Source organism: Polypterus senegalus, chromosome 6 (genome assembly GCF_016835505.1).
Source record: "Polypterus senegalus isolate Bchr_013 chromosome 6, ASM1683550v1, whole genome shotgun sequence".
Taxonomy (NCBI): domain Eukaryota; kingdom Metazoa; phylum Chordata; class Cladistia; order Polypteriformes; family Polypteridae; genus Polypterus; species Polypterus senegalus.
Window position 1 is genome coordinate 166545841 of NC_053159.1, and position 20412 is coordinate 166566252.

The window sequence follows — 20412 nt, forward strand, 5'->3', positions numbered from 1 at the left end:
ATTTACATATGTTACATGGGTATATTTTAGTGTATTTTTTTAAACTTATTTTTTAATGATTCTCATCATCATTACAGTTTTCATTCTGCTTTCCCAGATGTTCTGGTTATCCATTATTTACTAATGGGCTAATGGAGCCTGACATTGAAGTACCTGCACCCTGTCAACATTTAGTGTCATTTGCCCAAATGTCTGCTCTACTTATGCTAACTGTCATTTAGGATACAATCAAGTGAGCAAATTAAATATAAAAAGGGTACACTAAAAGGAAAAGGAGAGTTAAGCATTTAAAGCAATAGCAAAAATACAAATATATTTAAATGCCTTACAAATGTACAAATCACACTGCTGTGCTTTTCTGAATGAAGAAAATGACAAAAAAGACAAAACAACTTAATTAGATGTAAAATGACTCACTGAGTATATTTACATACACTTTAATAACCTGGTTATTCACAGAAACCAATTGTAAATCCTTATCCTTGCTGGAGAGACCAGATTATTGGTCTCTACCCAGTCAACCCTGTAAACTGTTACGGTTAAGGATGTTGTAGTTTGCACATGTCATGTACACTCCCTTTAAAAAGAGTGGAAGCATCCACAAAGATCAATTTCCTGAGGCAAATATGCATGTGATTGCATTATTCCTTCTCCTGGTTCAAACTGTTGGTCTCAGTATTTTAAAAATCACTAAATTTATTTTGATGAGCTGAACGGACAGTAGAGTGATGTGTTAGATTTAACATGCATTACTTTTTAAAGTAATGAGTAAACTAACACAATGCTTACTCTGTAGAAGTATAAACGCCTGCATAAATTATTATCCCAGCAGTACTGGATGTAAAACAAGAAGCACACATACTGGTAGGCTGCTACTTTGCAGCATTCAGTTGCACAGCCAAACAGAAAAGAGTGTGCTGCATGCAATCCGGTAAAAGAAACATCTCTCTATTATAATAAAATAATCCTGGGACGAGACGAGACTTTTTAGCCTGGGATGAGATGTGACTTTTTCAGAAAGATACTTTCATGTCCCGGGAGACAACACTTTGTGCCAAGAGATTTAACCACGCCAGGGACCAGAAATAAAAGATAAAGAGTAGATGACAAAGTAGAATGTTGTAAAGAATTCAAAAACTTTGGCGCAATACACATGCAGAGCAGGTTAGAGATAAAAATACTAAAATTTGAAAGTCTCAAAAAAATGATAGTAAAGATCGCATTAGCGCAAACAAACGGAAATTATTACTCTGTGAAATAACAGAAGAGAGAAAAGAGAAAATATTGTTCAGATTTAAACTTTAAATCAGAGACTTGTAGATCATCTAATTCATGTTGCCATCAGAGAAAAGTAGTGTTTTATAATGAAGAGGCATATCTATGAGAACTAAAAGATTTGTTGTTTAGTGAAAGTGAAATCTAAATACGCGAGCAGCAGAGACGTGAAGTGGCTGGCGCGTTGCGCATGCCGGGGGGTTGTTGAGTGAGGCGAGCAGGTGGCAAAGCCCCCTATAGTATTAATAAAATGTCAGTTTAGTTTCAATTCTGCCCTTTATTAGTGACAGTTGAAACATTGTGATCGGGTGATGCAGTTGCCAGTGTTCCTACAGCGAATCACTGGTGCCTAAGGTTGGGAATATAAAAAAAGACTTACTTCACTGCACATGAAGGACTAAACATATTTATAAAGCACAAGAATATTATCATGTTTGGCTGAATTTCTGGTCAGTTTCATGAAGGTTCATATATGAGCATAGGATTTAATAACAAATGTTGGCTATTCAGTGTCGACACACTGCGATGTCCTTTTTGTAGCCCTGAGACCAAAACTGCACACAGTATTCCAGATGGGGCCTCACCAGTGCGTTATAAAGTTTGAGCGAACCTCCTTGGACTTGAACTCCACACATCAGGGCGCTATATAACCTGACATTCTGTTAGCCATCGAAATGGCTTCTGAACATTGTATGGCAGTTGATAGTGTCGACTCCACTACAAATCTTAAATCCTTTTCATAAAGTGTACTTTCAATTTTCAGACCTTGCATTGCATATTCAAACCTAACATTTTTACTTCTGATGTGTAATACTTTACATTTACTTTGTTTAAATCTCATCTGCCACAGATCTGCCCAATGCCTGTGTGCTGTCCAAGTCCCTCTGTAATGATTCAACAGATTGTTGATTATCTGCCAAACCACTTAGCATAGTATTATGTGAAAACTTAACCAGCTTGATACTTCTGTTCTTATCCAAATCATTTATATATATATATTAAAAATAGTAGCAGCCCTAGTACTAAGAAACATCACTCTTACATCACCCAATTCTGTTAATGTTCCTTGAACCATACCCTCTGCTTCCTGTGTCTGAGCAAATTTTGTACCCATCCACATACAACACCCTGAACTCCCACTTCTTTTAGTTTGATGTCCAACCTCTCATGTGGTACCTTAGCAAATACTTTCAAAGCAATCATATTAGTTCTCGCTGGTTTAAGGATGTTTGAAATTAAAAAATATAAACGCTGTTCTCAACTTAAACAGAATATTTCTCATTTGTTATCATATAATATCTGCCAAGTTGCAGAAATATTAATGGAATTTTGCTGGCATTGGCCGGAGATGTGCGTGGGCACGCTTAAAATTGCCAGTCTTTCATTTTGGTGTGAAAATGGCAAGACAGTTACATTTTCTTCCTCAAAAGCCTAGCTGAATGTTCATTTGTGGTGATTACTGGCATTCTGGAATATTCCAATAAAATTTCTGAAGTAACTCTAACAGCATCAGCAAACTGAAGTGTATTTAAAATTTTGATTTGCAAAGAGTAATGGTGGCCTTGTTAAGCTAGTCTGAGTGACAGCAAGCTTCTGATTATGATAAACTGTCTACAAATGACAATGCAGTGTGTTCTGGACCAAGGACCACTTTGCCAAATTCAGAAATATGGAGGACCACCTATGGGCAACTGCCTCTCGTCATCATAGATTTTGACTATTACCTCATTAATTTACTTGAAGTGCCTATGTTACATCAACTGTTATGCCTTTGGAAGGGTGCCCTAGGAAAGACAACAGAAAACGCAGCACAAACAGAACTCAATCAAACTTAACCTGCACCTCACTCTCTTTCTGTGTTTAAGGCTAATTCTTGTATTTTTACTCTGTGTGCTAAAATGCTGGCTCAGAGTACAGAACTAGAACAGGAGACAAGTAAAGCAGAAGATTTTATCATCAGCAACAAATGTACATTACACAAGGTGCTCTGTGGTCAGTATCTTAGAAGAAACTTCTTACTGATTAGGTAATAAAAAGATGACAAGGTCCACCCATGGACCACCTGGGAAATACTCACGGGCTACTAGTAGTCTGGGGATCACACTTAGAGAATCACTGCTGTAGTTGTTTGGAAAACCACCTCTCCTAACAAGCAATCATCTCCCCCTGCCTTACAATTGAATTTACTGATCCAGCATAATAATCCCCAGGTTCATCAACAGTAGTAGTGTGCTAGTACCCCCTGTCAGTACTGTTCTCACTCAGCACACCCTTTGTCTTCAAAAGCTCTATGAGTTCACTTTAGTGCCTCCACCCTTACAAATGGAAGTCACAGGGTTACAGTACACAGTATGCAAGGACCAAAGAAAGACAGAAATCCCATCGGTGATCAGAGAACATCCATACTTGCCATTATGGGTGAACTGTGGATTTCCTGCAAGATACCCTCAAACAGATAATGGAGGCTTCCGGCAAACAATAGACAGCAGTCCAGACAGCTCACATGAAAGGTTCCTGTCCCTCCATAACAGAGAATATTGGAGGGGGCACACCCGAGTTGCTGCACATGACCCCAATAAGGGGCACATTTAATCTGTTGCTTATGATTCCAGAAGGGGACACATCCGAGTTACAGGCAAAGGGATCAGAAACATTAGAAGTGAGTACTATAAACAACAGCTCACCTCTTAGCTTAAACATTTTGGTTGTGACAGCCCTGCTCTAAGTTGCCTAGCTGTCCCAGTTGAGATACTGTATGCTTTGGCTTTCTGATGCTTTGCTGGGACCACCGGGGGTAGTATCCAATCGTCAGTCCTGCTGGAACTACCAAGAAGTGGTCTGTCTGTCTCACCTGCTCTGTGGGGACCACCTGGAAGTAGTATGCCTTTCTCGTTTGCCCTGCTGGGCCTACCAGGAGGTGGTGCTGACTTGCTTGCCAAGCTGGAACTACGAGGAGGTTGTCTGCTTTCCTTATTTGCAAAGCTGGGGCTACCAGGCAGTGGTCTGTCTTTCTCGCTTGTTCTGCCATAACTACTAGGAGGTGATGTGCTTTTCTCGCTTGCCCTTCCTTGAGCACCAAGAGGTGGTGGTGCACCTTCTTGTTTGCCCTGCTGCAACCACAAGGAGATGGTGTGTCTGTTTATTTGCCCCGTTGGGACCACCAGAATGTTGTCCGTCTGTTTCACTTAACTGCCAAGACCTCCATGAACTGACCTTCTCACCCCATCTGCCATTCAAGGATTATGTCTCCTCTTTGTGCTGTTCCCACGGGAGACTGATACATACACTTGACTCAGACTGAGGTCTGCAAGCCACCCTTGGTGAGGGGTTTATGTTATGCTTCAGCCAGAGCTCCACTCCATGGCTGGAGTAGAAATAAAGCTGGTTTATGCTTATTTTGTCCACAGTCTTTTTTACCAGTGTTAATTATTTAATTTTTTTATGTCATATTGTATTATGTTATGTTCTTTGTCCTTGTGTTTTGTGGGTGGGGCTCCCAGAGGCCGGACCACCTGCCCATCACCACAAGGTACATCACTCAACCCTATAAAAGTGGAGAGTATCCCACAGTACCTTGAGGTTCATTCAGATGCAGTTGGGAGCTTGGTGAGTGTTTCATTTCAATTTCTCTTGATCTGTTTGACCTGTCAGTTCTTGACCACTCTCTATATTTCGTGTTGGGATTTTGTTTGCCTAGAACTACCTTTGCCTCTTCAGGCAGTTCCTTTTTGCCTTTTGTGATCCATGGAGCTTCTTGTAAGCAGAGCTTTTTTGTGAAGAATAAATCTTTTTTAGTTATACTCTATGTTATTATTACTAGCCAGGTTTGACAGTTTCCCCCTATAGTGGTCATTTTTGGAGATATTTTGGGACTTTATTTGCTTTCCCTCAAGTCCTGAACCATCTCAGTGCTTCAAGAGCATAACGCCCATTTATTATCCCTTGACCATCTGCCAAGCCAGTTTTCCAAGTCAGGTCCCACAGACCCTATTTACCCTTCACCAGCCTTGTTTTCTTCGTACAGGCACATAACTAAATGTAATCTTACGATTCTTGTATTCTAAAATTGTGTTCATATTGTTAGTTCCTTTAGTACTTTCTTGATAGACAGAAAAATAATTATTTAGTACATTCAGTTATTTCAATTGTGAGACATGTAAGGACTTATATAATACCTCAATTTATATAAAAATTAGATAGATATGTCTTCTGGACTCAAAGCAAAAGGAAGCCAAACTGGGAACAACAAAAACTGTGTAATGAATGCATTTAATGCATTTGAGCAAACACGGACCATTTGGGTTTCTGCACCTTACAGGCAGAAAGAGACAGCATGACATGCCACCGATCAACTTTCGCTTTGATTATTACATCACTTTTTGAGTGTGAAGATTCCCTCATTTGAGAGTTGTGTTCTCACAAGCCTCACCAGTTTTCATATATAGGTCAAATTCTGTTACAACGAATATCATTACAATAAAATTTTCATTACAACGAAGCATTTTTACGGTTCCGTCATGTTCCCCATTAGACAGACATTAGAGTGTATAAAAATCTTGTTACTATGAAATACATTCAGCATATACTTTCATTTCAGCAAAGTGCCCCAAAGACCTTGAAATGATTGAATGAATCAATCACAGAGCAGTCAAGAGAATGAACCTTCCGCAGAGCAGTTAGTTCTGTGGTCACATTTCAGTTGTGCATAACGATCCCCGAACAGAAACATTGAAAATCTTTCTCTTTCTTTGAATTTTCCTTGTACAATTTTTTTGCTGTGGTTGCTTTCTGTGGTTTTCAGTGATACCCTTTGCTTATTGCTTTTACACTTTTGAAGAACATCCATTGGAATTTAACTCATTGTCACCTTCCTATAGAAATGGTAGATATGAAAGAACGACAACTGTTCACATTAGAAAATAACTTGAAATTTTTGCAGTTCTCAGAAAGAAAAAAGATGTTGCCAGTGAATTCGGAATTTCGCCATCAACTTTCTTGAAAGACTGAGCAAAAATAGAAGCAAAATCTCTGGTTGCAAACCTTGGGCTTCAGCACAAATGTATGCGAACTGCTACATTTGAAGATGTTGAAAAATCAGTTTTTATGTGGTTCAGTGATGCTTGCTCAAGAAACATTCCTATTAGTGGGCCACTCATTCTATAAAAAGCAAAGTCACTGTCTATCTCCTCGGGCAATGAAGATTTTACTGCCAGCTGGAGTTGACTAATTTGCTTTCTGGATCATTTTGGAATTGCAGCCAAAGCAATCTGTGGAGAAGAATCTGCAGTTCCAATTGAAAAAGCAAACAAATGGCGTGCAAGTGAAATCAGGAAAATCTCTTCAGCTTATGAGCCTGAAGACATCTACAATGGTGATAAGACTCGAGTCTTCTACCAGCTGCTACTGCATCACACTTTAGCACTCAAAGGTGTGATCCATGCCGAGGAGCAAAATAAATCTAAACAAAGGTTGACAGCTCTGTTTTGCTGCAATTCAACTGGCAGCCACAAATGTATTCCTCTCATCATTGGCAAGTTGACCAATCCTCTGTGTTTTAAGCGCGTTACATACCTTCCCTGCAGGTATAAAGTGAACCAGCAAACTTGGATGACTCAAGACATTTTGGAAAACTGGCTGTGACAGTTTGACAAGGATATTGTGACGTGTGAGTCCCTGTCTTGCACAGAGTCTCAGTACTTTAGCAAAACCAGCTTTATTCAGCTTGAAACAGGAACATCACAGTTATTTATTGTAGCGGGATCAACCGCTCTCCTATACACAGACACAGTGGTCAGGCAGGGTTGTGGCCAAGTAATATTGTTCCCTGCATTTATAATGTTCCTTGCATCACCCATTGATGACAGGCGCTTATAGCACGACCACGATTGGCTAGGATTTGCTTTTTTCACAGCTGCGGCAATCACACTTTGGGATGAACTTTTGGCGTGTCATTTCATTGGGGTAGTCCCAAGAGAGTTCAGAAACCTCACAATATGAAGAAGATGAAAAGTAAGATTCCGTTTCTGATTGATACCTGTGCTGCCCACAGCATGCTACCACATTTAAATAATATTTGCGTTGAGTTCCTCCTTCCCAGTTGCATGGCAGTGCTTCAGCCATTGAGTTTGGGCATCATTCATACCCTGAAAGTGTATTATCGCAAAGAAATGCTGAGAAAATTTCTCGTCAGCATAACTTGTAGACAGAAGGAGATGAAAATTAACGTGAAAGAAGCTATTGAAATAATTGCAAACGCCTGGACGCAAGTTAAAGAAAGCACTATAGCGACAAATACAGAGTCTCATTACTTTGAAATTTTCATTACAACAAAATATTTTTTAGATCCCTGGCACTTCGATGTAATGGAATTTGATCTGCATGTCTTTTAAACAACAGTACACGAGTCATATACTGTACATTCCATGCTTTATGTGCATATCTTGAGCAAAAGAAAAATGTTAAAAGTATTAATAATAACAACAGTGAACAAATATATAAAAAAGCATCCTTGCTGTTCTTACATAGGCCATATGGAAGTGTACTTGTAGCAAACAGAAATTTTAATACACGTTCGAATATATTCTGATTCCAATGTTCATATTTAAAAAGTATAACGTTTGAACCTGATTTTTTGTCTAATTTGACAGCCCCAGACTGCAATCAAGGAGAAGTGGTAAGAGGCTAGTGAAAGCCCTCCAGTCCAACAAGTGCCAGTAAATAGCTCCCATTTGAGTGAGGGGAGACCATGGTCCAGAATGGAAATGCAGAGAGATAAATAGATAGCAATGTAGTTTGGTGAGGCCAGCTATGAGGTCTGTAGTTTTAGATAGCCACTGCAGACGCTGGAATTAAGCATCAGTCTTGGACAAGAGGTGACTAACTCCAGAAGGGATTTTAAGGTTGCATAACAAAGACTTCCTGAGTATTAGAACAATTACAGTATGTGAAGAAAAGGCCATCCAAGTTAACAAGCTTGCCAATCCAGTCTGCCTAATTTGTTCAAAATAACCTAAAACAAAGTTTTGACAGTCTAAGGCAACTAAGTGATACAAGTCAAGAAAGAATAAGAAGTCAAGATGCTGAAGCATGCAGAGAAGTAAGAATTAATCCTGAATACCAAGCAACTGAGCAGCAGACAAATGTGATGGCTCATTGGCATGCAAGACAAAGTCCAGGATACAGAATACAAGAATAAGAAACAGAAAAATGTACACAATGACAATTGAGGAGCTCATCAAATATTCAAACTGCCGACTATATCAAAGCATTGCTTTGGCATCTTTATATAAATGTTTCTTGGAAAACAACTACTTAGCAAAGGTGAATTAGTGATGTGATTAATGTCAAGCTGTTTCTTTTTCATTTTTTTATTTTTATTGGTATTAATTGAAGAAAACAACATTCCATACATTCATGTCAAAGCATTATTAATCCCCCACTGTGAGAGAAAGAGAAGTAAGTCAACATGAACAGATCTACAAAAAGAAAAAGAAAAAGGAAAAAGAATGTCCTCCCCCGATATAAATGCTTACTCTAAGATTTCATTAATTAGATCTATATTTTAAAAAGGTTTTGAACAGATCCTCTAAGTGAGAAATACATTTTTTCCAATTTCAAATAGTATAGAATATTAGTTACCCATGGAGTTATAAACGGGTGGGCTGGGATTCTACCAGTTGATTACGGTTAAGTCAAGGTTTAAATAAAAAAAAAAAATGTGTTCCAAAATACAAAAGTTCCACTTGATATACTGTATATGAGGTACCAGAAGAAATAAAATACATTATATTTTAAAGTGAAAATAAAAGAAGTAACTATTTTGAAAACATAGGAAGTATCAAGAGCTCCTTATTTTTAACTTGGTTTTTATTTGCCCTTTATTTTAGGACCATAGGTCCGTGTATTTCACTAGTATACATATAGTGAAAAATGTAAAGCTCTGTGCAGTCACATAACTACCTGCTATCTATAGGGTGGTGCAGATCTAATTATGCAATTTTCATTATACTATAACTTATCAAGTTTATTACATAGAAAATCACCCGAATAATCCCGGACAATTGAGAAGTGTGCGAACTGACGACATGAAGAATCGTCTTTGTGCCAAACTGGAATCGTCCCCGTATAAAAAAGTCATCCAGATGATTTGGATCTGCATAATTAGATCTGGACCACCCTGTATAGGAAACCACTTTTGAGGAGAGCTCAATTGTCAGAGTGATGGAGTCGGAACACAGGGTGACCAGTGAGACCAATCATCTTAAAATACTTACGTGCCAAGTAATCTACTGCCGTCAGTAGAACAGCTTTGACACCTCTATGTAGACTGTGTGGCCCAGTGCTTAACTTCATGTCACATTGCTGCCCAAACTGTGTCATATGTGTTCGTGTATGTGTTTCTGTCCATGCAAGTCACATTTATTACAGTGTTTACTGTAAGAGAATATTTCTTAAGCTCACAAGACAGGCTCCAAAAGTCTTACATTTTTAAAGAGGCAGTCAAGGGAAAAAGGAGAATTTAAAAAAAAATATTCTTTGTTTGTTTCATCCTCACTTTTGAATATTTCCTCCTAGGGACATTTTAGCAGTATCCAAGACTGACACTAATTTCTTCTGTTTTTGCCAATTTACTTGACATTTATTTTGAATCATGTTTCTGCTTCTGACTGCTTTTTGATTAGTTTCTTGTTTTTTTCTCTTCTCCTTTAGAAATGATGCATTTCTTTATTTGTGTAAGATGCAGTGTGCTATTTAAAGATTGAATGAGACAAGGTTTCACATTCATTTTCCTCCTTTCTCGATTTGTATGTCCTATAAGGTACTATGGAGTCGATGTAATTACCTGTTCAGCTGGTCTTGTAGCAAGTCCAGCCGCTGCTCAACTTCTCCATATGTGATATCACTTTCTGTTTCAGAAGCTCCTCTTGCTATCTGAGATAAGGCTGATTGTGCTGATTCATTTGGACATTCCTTTTGATATTCACATTCCCATCCTGTATCTCTAAGCTCTGCCAAAAGAAAAAAAAAAATAAGCAAGCTGATGGAATGTTAATCAGAAAATAGATTACAGAATAACAAATTACTCTTCATTTGCATTGCATGAATAATGATTTCTTTTAGGTTGCCTTGGATAAAGGACTCTGATAACTTTTATAGTGACATAAGAAAAGAAAACTGCATATACTGTATAATATAGTATACCAAAAACAGAAACTGTCAGGAGGCTGAACTCAATTAGACATAATATAATATGTAAAACTCAATTTAACACATAAAGTAGATCTGTCATTTTTATGGACCCAATTTCAGCCTACTGATGGAATGGTTTACAACCCGTGTACAGTTGAAAAACATCTTGTTCTGTTCTCATGAGGCTGAGTCATCATTTAAGTGTATTAGTGAGTCTCTGCAAATATAGCAGAAAGAATCAGTGATGTTGAAAATGAGGGAAAACAAAAAAGTCATCCAAACTGCATGAGGCACCATTTGCAAAATCCACTTTGAACAGGCTGTGTTTCTATCTCAGCACAATGAACTGCTAATATTTCTACCTCTGTGTATCTGAAATGAAAATAAAAATGTATTTGATTACATGTGATAAGGACAAAAATAAGGGGTTAGGTATTAAATGCTTTGAAAAATGTCAGTATTAAAGTGCTGATAAGTGGAGCTGAATAAGACAGATCCAGACATCAATGGAGATGTATAGAACTGAAATATACCTTTCAAATAAATAAAGTGTGTATGCCTTGTATATGTGTGCATATAAATAAATAAATACACACACCATGTACACACATATGCACTCATTAACAGTCATTTACATACATACAGGTAGATACTTTAGATAAAAAGATTATGCAGCAGTCTCAACCAGTTGAACAGAATAGTCAAAAAGATTCCTTCTAGAACATTTTCTTAAATAGTAGATAGATAGATAGATAGATAGATAGATAGATAGATAGATAGATAGATAGATAGATAGATAGATAGATAGATAGAAAAGGTGCTATATAATAGCTTCCAACAATTGCCACTTGTTTTTTTAGGTGACATTATCTTATATACAGTATTTGATATAAAATGATGTCGGTTACTAATATAACATTTACTGCTTTAGTATTTTGATTTTACTTTTGCATATATTAACAAAACTATCATGAATAATTAAAATACTTGACAACATTAAAATATAAACATAAGTCATTTTATTATTATATCTTTTTCTTCAGTTTTAGGAGTGTTTGCACCTGCAGGCCACAGGTGTTACTAGTTAATTTTTAATGAACAAAATGAAATTTAATGGGCTTATTGTTCTGTGACTATAAAAATACTAAAATGAATAAAGTAACCTTAAAACATGCTTTTTTAAACTAATAACATATAAACTAAATATTTATCCATAATACACATACCATGAAAGACAATGGAAATTCTTGTCATAATTACAAGTCACAACTCTAATAAAATGTTTGTGTTTATCAAGAAAATACCAGGCTAAGATGCTTAACAAGTGTACACCTAAAATCAACACATTCGTTTGTTACACTAACAAACCTTATTGTTTACTAAGCAGTGTTACTCTGATTAAACAAAAAAAAAAAAGAAAACTCTGAGATTCTGTACTAAATACGAGGTCACTCACCATTCACACACAGACACTGAGTCTCTTTTTTAATTAAAGGATGTTGTACCGTTTTAGCCATAAGAAGGGCCCTGAGTTGCCTCGAAAGCTTGCATATTGTAATCTTTTTAGTTAGCCAATAAAAGGTGGCATTTTGCTTGAATTTTCTCTTAATTAAAGGACAAAATGAAATGGTCTGAACTCATTCTCCTGCGAAATCGGAAAATGACAAGTACGATTTCTCAAACAATGCAAATCTTTTGAAAAGGAGCACTTCAACTAAATTACCACAAAATCAACAAAAGCAGATTCTGAAAAAAATATTTTTCCATCGGCCATCGAGTCATTTGAGGTTAAAGTCATGATCAGCAGCATCACTACTGATTTTGTTGAAATTTGTCACACTTATTACTTTGAAATTTGTTGTGATAGCTCAATTTTCATTAAGATATCTCAAATAGAATACGCTGTAGAAGTTTTGAAATTTCAAATTACAAAACCTATATTTTTCCATCACCCACCAAGTCATTAGAGGTTTAAATTGGCCAATAATGATCAGCAGCATTACTTCTGATTTTGTTGAAATTTGGCACACTTATTCCTTGCTGCTTGAGATTAGTTAAATGTAAATGTTCAAAAAAAGTCTCTTACCTAGAAGTGAATGGAAGAATAAAGTGATAAAAAAAGTATCCAGAAATTAACAAAAGAAGAAAGGAATTATGTAAGGAGGAGGAGGAGGAGGTTGGGAGCATGTACTTGTACAGAGCACTGAAACAGAGGATTTAGAAAGGGGACCTCAGTTGACATGCGAGCAGAACATTGGAGCCACAGGGCATGCAACAAGGGCTGTGCTGTAGTGCACAGTTTCTATGGTGCATATTGAGGCTGATTGTGCCACAAATAGCAAGGATGGAGTAAAACTACAGCTTGTGCTCGGCTGAAAGAGTTGATCAGCGGCAAAATGTATAACAGAGGCTGAGTTGGGGTTACGGGTTATCTGCACCTGAAGAGTCACTTTTGCTTCTGTGTATCATGAGAATGAAATCTAAATTTTTTAAGATTAGTGTCACTTTTGTTATTACTGTTATACAATAAATCAGTTCCTTTTCAAATTCTTAGTTATTTGGATAATTTTATGAATTATTGTTTTTTTTACTAATATTAATAGCTAGATAGGGAACTTATGTCAGTCACATTTCTCCTTTCATGTAGAAGTACTGATTGTGATTTTATGCTAGTATTGGTCATTTTTTTTGGTAATTTCACTTTACTGTTGAAATTGATATTTAGTGGGTAACAGAGTGGAATGATATTGTTACTATAGTTAAAAAAGAGTAGATTGTATTTACTGAAATAAAATTTGATTGGGGTGGTTATTGGGGTTTTATTTTTAGACTTCTTTTGTCATTAAAAAGTATTTTTTTATATTTTTTAAATACATATCTTTACATTACATAATAATTGAATATTTCTTTGACACAACAATCTATCAGCAAAGCTCCAGACCTGCTCTCCATGCTGGTCAGGAACAGTTAACAATTTCACCTTGTGATTTCAGCACAGATTTTAAGTTTCCATTGGGTACTTCTTTGAAAAATATTATGTTTAAATGATTTTAACTACAGTTAGGCACAGACCCTCCACAGCTAACAATAGCATCACCATCAATACCATCAATACATCACCTGAGTTGGACTTTGCTGTCTGTAAAAGCTACTCAGCCACCACAAGCATTTTAGGCTACTAATTTATGCAATTGCCTATTTTATATTAATATGACATTTGGTTAAAAATTACTAAGAAACAAAAATGTGATATGATTTGACTAGTGTGCGTCAGAGGGCAATGTTAAAGAAACTGGAAATCATCTCAACTGATGACAGACACCCATTACATGTACAACTAAACTTCAGTAAATCAGGAAGGATAGTCGCTTTGAAAACCCTCACAAATCGCTCCAGAAACTCCTTTCTTCCTAGTGCCATACGACTTTACGATAAGAAATATGCAAGATAATGATTAAGGTTTTGATATATATCCTGTAACCTTTTTTTTTTTGGTGTACATATGTATTATCTAACTGCCTTACCTTAATCTTTCTTGTTTCTATTTGTCTGTTTTATTTCATTCTCTCTGTTATTAGATGCAACTGAGAAGACAAATTTCATGTTTTCTTGTGTAAACATGACTAAATAAAGAAACCTTAAACCTTAACAGCTAAGATGTCCGAATATCTCATCCAGATTAATTTTAAAGGTTGTCAAGGTTTCTGCTTTAACTACATGCCTGATTGATTTCTACATACTGTAATAAATTAAATCTCTATATATGGATTAGGGCAGAATTCCAGTCTGAACAAAATATAAAAAGAGCTACAGTAAATATCAAAATGTAATTATTAAAGGAATATTAACGGTATTACTGAGATGTGCACTAGGCTTTTTATAGAGCTAGAGAGTACAGAAAGAGAAATCCTAAGTCATTTCATTATCTGAAAGTGGTTAAAAAGGCAAATAGGACTGTGAGTTTTATATTTCAGTATGTGAAGTTCAAGTCAAAGTGCATTTTACAATAATTTCTTCAGGAAATAGACACCAGTGTGGATAACAGAAAAACAGACCAAAGCGACCTAAGAGGAGATTTGGAAGAAAATTTCAAACTGTAATCATCTTCTTCATTTTTATATACTTATATATATGTTTGACTGCACCACTGGACCAAATGAATGCCATTGTCTGTAGTTTTCAATTTGAACCCAGGCTGCACGTTTTAGTAAAGTCTTATCATTGAATGACAAAGTGAAGAGAGAGGTGGGAGAAGACAGATGAAAAGTTACTTTAAAGAATAAATTTATAACCTATAATTATGTGTCTAACAACTTACTGTGATCCATCATTCTCTATTTAACACTTTCATTTTTCAATTTCTATTTTCAGCCACTGCAGAGGAGGCTTTTCACTTTACTCTGTTGTGTGTTTTTTTAGCTTTGTTTCCATAGTAACAGGCTTCCTCTAACTCCCATCACCATTGCTTAAAATGCCATATGAAAAGTTTTCATTTTTTTTTTTAATTTGGAATCCTTTTTATTAATACTTTGGTAATTTTCTGCTCCAGAAGTACAAATGAACCTAGAGTGAAGACATTTATGCTTAAGTAGATTGTAGGTTGCAATGAGTCTACGATGATGATGTATCAATTTACATACTGTGGCATCCGGCCGGGACGCCCAGGAGGACCGGAGGAGGGCTTGTGCCTCCTCCAGACTGCGAGGGGGCGTCCGCCCTGGTTATGTTGGGGGCCTCGGGTAAAGGGCTTGGAAGCCCAGCCCTGTAGGGACCCGTGGCCCGGTGCCTGGATATCCCTGGAGCCCAGCACTTCCGCCACACCAGGAAGTGCTGGGGGGAAGACGACAGGGGACACCCGGACAGCTTCCGGGTGCGCAGCCGGCACTTCCGCCACACTGGGGCATGTCTGCGTAGGAGTGCCGGGAAGCAGCTGGAGCCCATCCGGGTTCCTATTTAAGGGGCCGCCTCCCTTCAGTCGATGGCGGAAGTCGGGTGGAAGTGGACAGAGCTGGAGAGAGGACTGAAGGGACCAGGAGAGAGAGGCACGAAGGACTGTGTGGCCTGGACTTTGGGGGATCGGTGCTGGAGGCACTGGGGTTTGTGTGCACTGTAAATATTGAAAATAAACGTGTGTGGTGAACTTAAGATGTCCGTCTGTGTGTGTCCGGGTTCAAGTCCACAATACATATATTTAAAAATTACTAATACTTGGTCAAATCAAGAATATGTGGTAGGAGGTGAAATTATCAGTTCACCAAAGGTTAACAACAAAGTTGAAGGAGTCTGAGAGATGTTGTCAAGAAGAATAGACTAAAATTATGGTGACCAGATGGAGAAAAGCAACAACATACCCTGAAATACTATGATCTGGGCCAAGTCTGCCTGCAGCAATTACTAACTTAGGGGTTGAATATATGAACACTTGTAAAGTCTGGTATTTCATCATTTTTGTGTTCATTCCTTCAGTGGACAACAGGGTAAAACAGAAATCCCAATAAAATACATGAAGAGTATATATTGAAATACAATAAAATATGAAGTATGTTTTCTAACTACTTTGTGATTGCAAATAATTTGAACTTAAAGCACACATTTTGGATTCATACCTGCCAAGTGCTGATGCTGCCTCCTGGTCACCTTTAATTTGAATCAAATAGGATCAGGAAATTGATATATAGATTAAAAAAGGTGTAAACTTAATAAACTGACTTAACAATAAATCTACTATATAATAAAACATTTGTGTGCTTGTGTGTGTATATGTGTCTGGTCTCTCTGAGTAATCTGATTGGTCAGTTTAGCTGGTGATTAACTCACCAAGCAACATTGGGTCACTAAACACTAATGAGTCAACTTCAAAAATGGGAAGTGTTCACAAGAAAAGGAATGATGTTTTCACAATGGGTAAATGGATCTCGTCTAGTCAAAAAATGGACAAGGAGGTGAGCAAGGTACCTTAAAATGACAGAGTCCAAGAATTATGGTTTCCGAGAACAGATTGAAAGAATGTGCGTCGATCCAGAGAGTTTCAGAAACGCGCAAATACAGAGAAAAACATAGAAGGAGGGTACATGTTGGGACAGAGATGCAAAATATTAAATACTAGCCGAAGCCCGGCGTAGCATACGGCGGTGTAAGAATAGGAACGGAAAACTTTGAGAAAGGAATTCAGTATAACAAAGGCTTAGGAAACCACGTCGCAGTATAACGAAAATAGCAAGGAGCGAAACCAATGCCAATGGTCGAGAGAGTACCTTCCTGTAGCAGGCTACAGAAAACAGACATATATAGATAGATGCCACATTCACTGTGTTGCCCAGTTGACACGATAAGTCAGTGCATCCGTCTTATTGTGAGTGGTAAAAGTGCCATTTAAACTAATACAGGTAGACATGGAAACCGGGTTTTCTGATGAAAAAAAAATAACGTTTTAAACAGTATCGTTTACATACAACAGATTTTAGCGAATCGTTTGCATGCAATTATTTATATCCATTTATACACTAAATGCGTGTGTATCCCATGGTCTTAGAGTTGGCAGGCGTGGCTCTCTGTCTTGCATGTGCTCTCTGTCTTGCTTGCCCTTAATTAGAGTTGGCAGGCGGGGCTGTGTGAGTTGGCGATCGTGGCTCTTTGTCTTGCGTGCGGTGTAAAGTCAATGTGGCTCAGAGGTGCATGTGGACGTTTGCAAAGATGAAAGCGACTGAGGCTGTCTCAGGAGGACGGGTACAGTTGGTGTGCGTTGCTCTGTTGAGCGTATCTCATGGCCTTAGAGTTGGCGGGCGGGGCTCTGTCTTGCTTGCGCTCACTGTCTTGCGTGCCCTTAGTGAGTTATATATATATAGATTTTAAAATCTATCCTGTTATATGTGTTTGACAGGCAATGCAGCTTCTTCTTCTTCTTCTTTCGGCATCTCCTGTTAGGGGTTGCCACAGCGGATCATCTTCTTCCATATCTTTCTGTCCTCTTCATCTTTCTCTGTTACACCCATCACCTGCATGTCCTCTCTCACCACATCCATAACCCTCCTCTTAGGTCTTCCTCTTTTTCTCTTCCCTGGCAGCTCTATTGTTAACATCCTTCTCTCAATATACTCAGCATCTTTCCTCTGCACATGTCCAAACCAATACAATCTCACCTCTCTGACTTTGTCTCCCAACCGTCCAACTTGAGCTGACTCTCTAATGTACTCATTTATAATCCTGTTCATCCATGCAAATCTTAGCATCTTTAACTCTACCACCTCCAACTCTGTTTCTTTTTTCTGGTCAGTGCCAACGTCTCCAACCCATATATGGTCACATTACCGTCCTGTAGTTGATTGCTAGTGAAAGATAAAACATGAATGAATGATTGTGAAGGTTTATTTTGAAGGAATACATACATGCTCTCACTTGCATGTTGCAGAATATCAGAACATGTGCTTTTCAAAGGTGCATGGATTTGGAAATTTCTAGTATTTTTCTTTCTACTATCTAATATCTGTTTGTTTGTTACTGGAGTGCAAAGAAAAATTCTGGCCTAGGAGGGATGGCAAAAAGAAAGGTGATTGGCTGTTTCTTTTGAAGTGGTGTCATTTTTGCTTCCAATTACTTCTGTTATGACCTTGTTACTATGTCATCTTACAAATGTACAGCTTGTTGTGTAGAGGACGTTTACTTCTTAATCTCAAATGGGATTCAATTGTATCTTCTTCAGCAGTGGTCCAAAGGCTGCTGTCTGCATTTTCTATAATGGTTGTGTCCCCCATCACCAGGGGCAAGATACAGTGCATCCGGAAAGTATTCACAGCACATCACTTTTTCCACATTTTGTTATGTTACAGCATTATTCCAAAATGCATTAAATTAATTTTTTTCCTCAGAATTCTACACACAACACCCCATAATGACAACGTGAAAAGTTTTCTGTATTTCTGCATAAATATGGCCTAAAACATCTTCAGATTTTCACTCAAGTCCTAAAAGTAGATAAAGAGAAACCAGTTAAACAAATGAGACAAAAATATTATACTTGGTCATTTATTTATTGAGGAAAATGATCGAATATTACATATTTGTGAGTGGCAAAAGTATGTGAACCTCTAGGATGATCAGTTAGTTTGAAGGTGAAATTCGAGTCAGGTGTTCTCAATCAATGGGATGACAATCACGTGTTAGTGGGCACCCTGTGTTATTTAAAGAACAGGGATCTATCAAAGTCTGATCTTCACAACACATTTGTGGAAGTGTATCATGGCACGAACAAAGGTGATTTCTGAGGACCTCAGAAAAAGACTTGCTGATGCTATTTAGGCTAGAAAAGGTTACAAAACCATCTTAAAGAGTTTGGACTCCACAATCCAATCCACAGTCAGACAGATTGTGTACAAATGGAGGAAATTCAAGACCATTGTTACCCTCCCCAGCACTGGTCGACCAACAGAGATCACTCCAAGAGCAAGGCGTGTAATAGTGAGCAAGGTCACAAAGGACCCCAGGGTAACTTCTAAGCAACTGAAGGCCTCTCTCACATTGGCTAATGTTCATGTTCATGAGTGTTCATCAGGAGAACACTGAACAACAATGGTGTGCATGGCAGGGTTGCAAGGAGAAAGCCACTGCTCTCCAAAAAAAACATTGCTGCTCATCTGCAGTTTGCTAAAGATCAATAAAAAATGTTTCAAAAAGTAATAATTTCTATTGAGAAGAATGAATATTGATAGCTTTCTTAGCCGAGGTCCTCTTGATATACAATATTTTTGATTTTGCTATCAGAAGCAAGAATGTAGCTGTGATCTCTTTGCCAAAAATGTAAAAAGTTGGTAAAGTGGAAGGTAGGTACGTTCCAACATCAAACATTGCCACTGTATCTGATCGTGTTTAGCTTTAATGGGGGAGCGTTCCCCATGTGGAGAAATAGCATGTGGCCATGATATCTCTGCCAATGAGTGGTACCCTCTGAAACAAACGAAGCTCTGATCTTTCTGTCAAAAACTTCAAACTTTACTCCTTAACAATCTCTAGATGATAATGTCTGCTGAACAAACAGGTATCACTAGTTAAGCAGAGGCAAGGTACACTCCAACATGTGGTGAGAGGTAGAGCACCCCAAACGGAGGCTGGTACTTGAGTGAGGAGGGCCCCGCCCAACTCCCTACTTCTGAGGTCCTGCCTCCCCCTCCCCTCAGCCCACAACCTGTCTCTCAAATTCGCGTGAATAAATCAGTGCCGCAACCGAACTATGGTACTATAACAATCAACCGGAATGTTCAAGCAAATAATAGAAAAAGGACAGATCTAAATGCATTAAGTAGTTGTGAAAAGCGGACAGACAGACAGAAGTTGGATTTTATATATAGAGAGCGAGATATCAAGAATATGTGTTGTAAAAATTAAAGGAAACCATGTATATACAGTGTATATATATATATATATATATATATATACTAGCAAAATACTCGCGCTTCGCAGCGAAGAAGCAGTGTGTTAAAGAAGTAACGAAAAAGAAAAGGAAGCATTTTAAATAATAACGTAACATGATTGACAATGCAATTGTTTTGTCATTGTGATGAGTGTTGCTGGCATATATATACACACACACACACACACAAATATATATACATATACACACATATATCTATACTAATGAAAGGCAAAGCCCTCACTCACTCACTCACTCACTCACTCACTCACTCACTCACTCACTCACTCACTAATTCTCCAACTTCCCATGTAGGTAGAAGGCTGAAATTTGGCAGGCTCATTCCTTACAGCTTACTTACAAAAGTTGGGCAGGTTTCATTTAGAAATTCTACGCCTAATGGTCATAACTGGAAGGTATTTTTCTCCATTAACTGTAATGGAGATGAGCTGGAAAGACGTGGGGGGGCGGACTTTCGTGTGACATCATCATGCCTTCCACGTAATCACGTGAACTGACTGTCAACGCAGTGCGTAGAAAACCAG

At 37.8% G+C, this 20412-nt stretch overlaps 1 protein-coding gene across 3 annotated transcripts in view; it reads right to left on the bottom strand.

Annotated features, from left to right (window-relative positions):
* The window catches only part of LOC120531779 (potassium voltage-gated channel subfamily H member 7-like), a 440320-nt gene that overhangs the window by 23905 nt on the left and 396003 nt on the right, over positions 1-20412 (bottom strand). For all 3 annotated transcript variants that reach the window (XM_039757502.1, XM_039757501.1, XM_039757500.1), the window contains one exon: positions 10118-10283. In XM_039757502.1, the coding sequence (XP_039613436.1) occupies positions 10118-10283 (166 nt within the window). The remainder of the gene's footprint in view (positions 1-10117; positions 10284-20412) is intronic.